The following is a 3,846-nucleotide window of genomic DNA, read 5'->3' on the forward strand; positions in this document are numbered from 1 at the left end:
CCATTATTTATAAAAATTAGACAAAATAAAAAAATAAAGAGATTAAAAAAAAATTAAAAATAATCCAAATCAAAAAAAAAATGAGAGAGTTATTTATAATGGTTTATACATGTTAAACATAAATTTAATAGTGTACCTATTAAGAGAATTTAGTTTCTAAATTTATAAGAAATTAAAACATCTAAAAATAAATCACGAAACATATGAAAATACATAATAAAAAATAATACAATATTTAAAAATTTACATGAAAAATAATTATTGATAGTCGCAAAAAGATTCAAACTACAATTTAATCTGATTTTTTTTATTTGATTTTTCGTACAATCAACTTAGAATATGAGATATACGACTTAAGTGGATCGTATGCATAAAAATTAGATATTAATTAAAACTGTTAATTCTCATACAAGATGTGGAGATGGAGCATAATAGGACTAATTTGCTTTTGGAAGGTTGAAATCTAAAATTCATAAATTTAAATGATGTTTGCATTATAAAATAAAGCTAGATGGAATCCAATTTTTTTCACAAAAAAAAAAAAAAAAAACACAATTGAAACTGTTCTTCTCATACAAATGTGGAGAAAGGGAGAAATACAGAACTAATTTACATGTGAAAGACTGAATTTTTTTATAAAGAATAACGCAACATGAAAATAAAAAGGAAAATTATGTAAATATTGAAATTCAAATTTCATAACTATGAATGTCATCATTTAAAATAATTACAAGAATCAACTAAGTGAAACTTTTGGTTTGAAAGATTGAAAATGATGTGTGTACAGTAATTATCATTACAAATCTTTCCCATACACTAATCTTGGTCATGGCCAATTTTGTCCTAAGAAAATATATTTCAGCTGCTGCATTTCATCAAATGGCGTTTCAATTGCTTAACATCTGACTGTTTCAGGGGCTTCAGCATGAACATCTGAGCACCTTCCTTTAAGCACCTGTTCACATATATACATAAAATCATCTTTAACATTACATGGTTAACAGAGAAAATATTTTTTTTATTAGGAGAAGACATTGAACTCATCATTTGGGCCAACTCCAAATGCATTTTCAAGAACTTACTGGCTAATCCGAGTAGGGCTATATTCAGATGACATGATCACAACAGGAACCTCCTTCAGAACTGATTCCTGTTTTTCAAAACATAAACACAATTGCAATGGTTAAAATTAATCCTGAAAAAGGGTACTTAAAAAATGTTACCAACTCTTCAGTCTTCACTCTAAATTTTCAATACCTTGATTTTCTTAAGCAGCTCAAATCCTGTCATTCCAGGCATGCAATAATCTGTTATTATAAGATTTACTTTTGAAACCTGCAGATAACAAACAAAATAAAAAAATATTAGGAATATAAGAATGTGATGATTTTTTTTCAGTTTGAAGAGTTTTTGCAAATGGAATGTCATGTTACTTACGGTACCATCCATGGCATTCCTCTGATCATTTGCCAATCCTAAGTATTCCAATGCCCTCAGCCCATTCTCTGCTGTAGTTACTGCAAAAAGAGACAGGAAAATGCTTTAAAGTACTCCAAATGAAATGCTTTGAAAAAATAGGTCCAAATATGAAGGATTAGAGAAAATGTACCTCTGCAGGAGGAGCTTTTGAGTAACTTCTCCACTAGTTTTCTATCAGTGAGATTATCATCCACAGCTAAAACATGGGGTTCATCTCCAAACTCCACCGTCATGTCCTTGGAACAGCCACCGCCACCATCCATACTTTGATATATCTTCTTGCTAAGCACTAGTTTGATAATAAATAAGACAGTAGTAGTACCCCAGACTAGTCACAAAAATCAACATTAATGCACAAAATAAGCAGACAGGTGCCCTGCATGCATTATATAATGTAACAGAAAAAAAATTGATGACACTAAAAATTGGACAATAATTAATACAAGAGACCAATAAACAAGCTCACAAGAGCTGTATGAATGTAATGAGAGATTGTATTTATAGAGAAAACAACATGGAGGTTGGTGGGGCTGTTTGGAGGGACAGAAAATGGAGCTTTTGAAGGGTAGAAAAATAAAATTCAAGTAAAAATCATAAAAATTAAAGTATATCATAGTATATATCACAGATATTTCGTGATCCTTTTTGGGGTTCTCTTTGATTTGATTCAGTCCCCCACATTTGTTATTTATATTTCTCTCTCTTTCTCTCTTTTCTAAAAATAACAGTGTTAATGTGCCATTTTTTTTCTATATCAATTACACTACAGAATCATAATCAGTATCTTCAATCCTTTTCTGCAGGATCCTTTCCTAGGCTGAAAATGCCAATACCCATCTTATGATTTGGACCACATAACATCTATGAACCAACTCTAATGCATTTACACTTTTTTTTAAATTGTTTTAACATTTTCTATTGGTCCTCAAATGATTTCCCAAACAGTTTTTTTTTTTTTTTAAATTACAATATATAGTTCTAATTTGAATTTTTCTTGTTTTTTTAATACTTAATAATTTATATATTTCTATCATATAAAATGTTAAAATTTTATATATTTAATCATATTTTATATAAAAATTATATTATAAATATTTTTTAATTATGTTAAATTTATTTATAATTTTTATTAAAATTTTAAAATTTTTTTAGCACTAATGGTTAAAAAAAAAAAAAAGCAGTTTGGGGGTGAAAACAAAAGCCCACTGTACATATTTAGAATCTGAAAAATGAGATATGATCGATGTTATGTTGATTTTATTAGGATATTTAGAGGTTTTGGTTTGGATTGGTTTAGCAGATCGAAGCATAGGCAAGATCCAATCCGACAATAGAATCTGACTCTGCCTCAAAAGACAGATATGCAGAATAATAGTATATTTTTTAATTTCTTCACGTAAAAGATTTGTGTTCATGGCAAAGGATTTGGGAACGTGTTTTTTTGAAAACAGAATCATTGTAACTTGTAAGGGTAGTTGTACGGATCGGTTGTAAAATATTCAGAGATTTTTTCAGCTTTCTACAATATTCTCTTTTCTCCCCAAAAACAAATTTTGAAAACGCTCTTGCTTATTATATGGTAGAATATTTGATGTGCTAGACTATATGATAAAAGGGATATCACAATCATATTTGATTCTGTTTCAAATAAAAATAATGCTTAAGCTCTCAAGGGCATTTTCAAGTTTCAAAAAATTTTATAAAGAAATTGAGATCAAACATTTTTTTTAATGCTTGAACTTACCAGAAATCGAACTAAAAATTCAACATTTTACCATCAATTAAGCAATTTTACCATGTTGACATAACCCAATTTATGGTGTCCTACTAATGCCTATCCTACTCATCCCCATCTAAAAATCAGGCAGCATCTTCACATGAAAGTCTCTGATAAAATCCCTGGGAAGACTCTTTCTCTGTTGCACTGGCCGGTGGGCCATGGAAATCAGTTGAATTCTATAAGCAAAATCCAATTCAAATTCAATAGATCCTTGAATAGCCCCTTAGGCTACCTCATAGGGCTAGGGTAAAACTTCACTTTTTTTTCATGCATTTATGTTTATATAAATCCTTTTGCTGACTTTACCCCGGCAGAAATGCAATGTCTGTTGTCATAAATACGATAACAGCAATGCCTCATGACATTAATGTAATACATATGCAATGTCTAGCCAGAAAAAGTAGGCCATGGAAAATAATTGATATGAAATCCCAACAGGTATTCCTAACCCTGGAACCATCAATCATCCAATGATCAAAACTTCAAATAAATCTTACAAGTGAACCCTGCATAATGGATGGTGAGTGAGAGGTAAGTGCTTACCAGGAGTAAGTTCGGAGACTATGCATTGCAGCTACCGATGAGTC

The 3,846-nt window shown here is 30.1% G+C and overlaps 1 protein-coding gene across 2 annotated transcripts; it reads right to left on the bottom strand.

The window, feature by feature from the left end:
- Positions 1-675: 675 nt before the first annotated feature.
- LOC111309677 (two-component response regulator ARR17-like) lies at positions 676-1,945 on the bottom strand. Of its 2 annotated transcripts, XM_022908677.2 has the most exons (5): positions 1,610-1,945; positions 1,438-1,517; positions 1,258-1,335; positions 1,083-1,150; positions 676-955 (listed from the first exon to the last, which is right to left on the bottom strand). In XM_022908677.2, the coding sequence occupies exons 1-5, from the start codon at positions 1,740-1,742 to the stop codon at positions 859-861; spliced, it is 456 nt and encodes a 151-aa protein (XP_022764412.1). In that variant the 5' UTR covers positions 1,743-1,945; the 3' UTR covers positions 676-858. The 2 variants fall into 2 exon arrangements, with proteins under 2 accessions (XP_022764412.1, XP_089604341.1); XM_089748215.1 differs by having other exon boundaries at positions 708-955; positions 1,258-1,517; positions 1,610-1,888.
- Between the last annotated feature and the right edge of the window lie 1,901 nt (positions 1,946-3,846).

This window comes from Durio zibethinus, chromosome 19, assembly GCF_047325235.1.
Source record: "Durio zibethinus cultivar Kanyao isolate XHJ-2024 chromosome 19, ASM4732523v1, whole genome shotgun sequence".
In the NCBI taxonomy this organism is placed as follows: domain Eukaryota; kingdom Viridiplantae; phylum Streptophyta; class Magnoliopsida; order Malvales; family Malvaceae; genus Durio; species Durio zibethinus.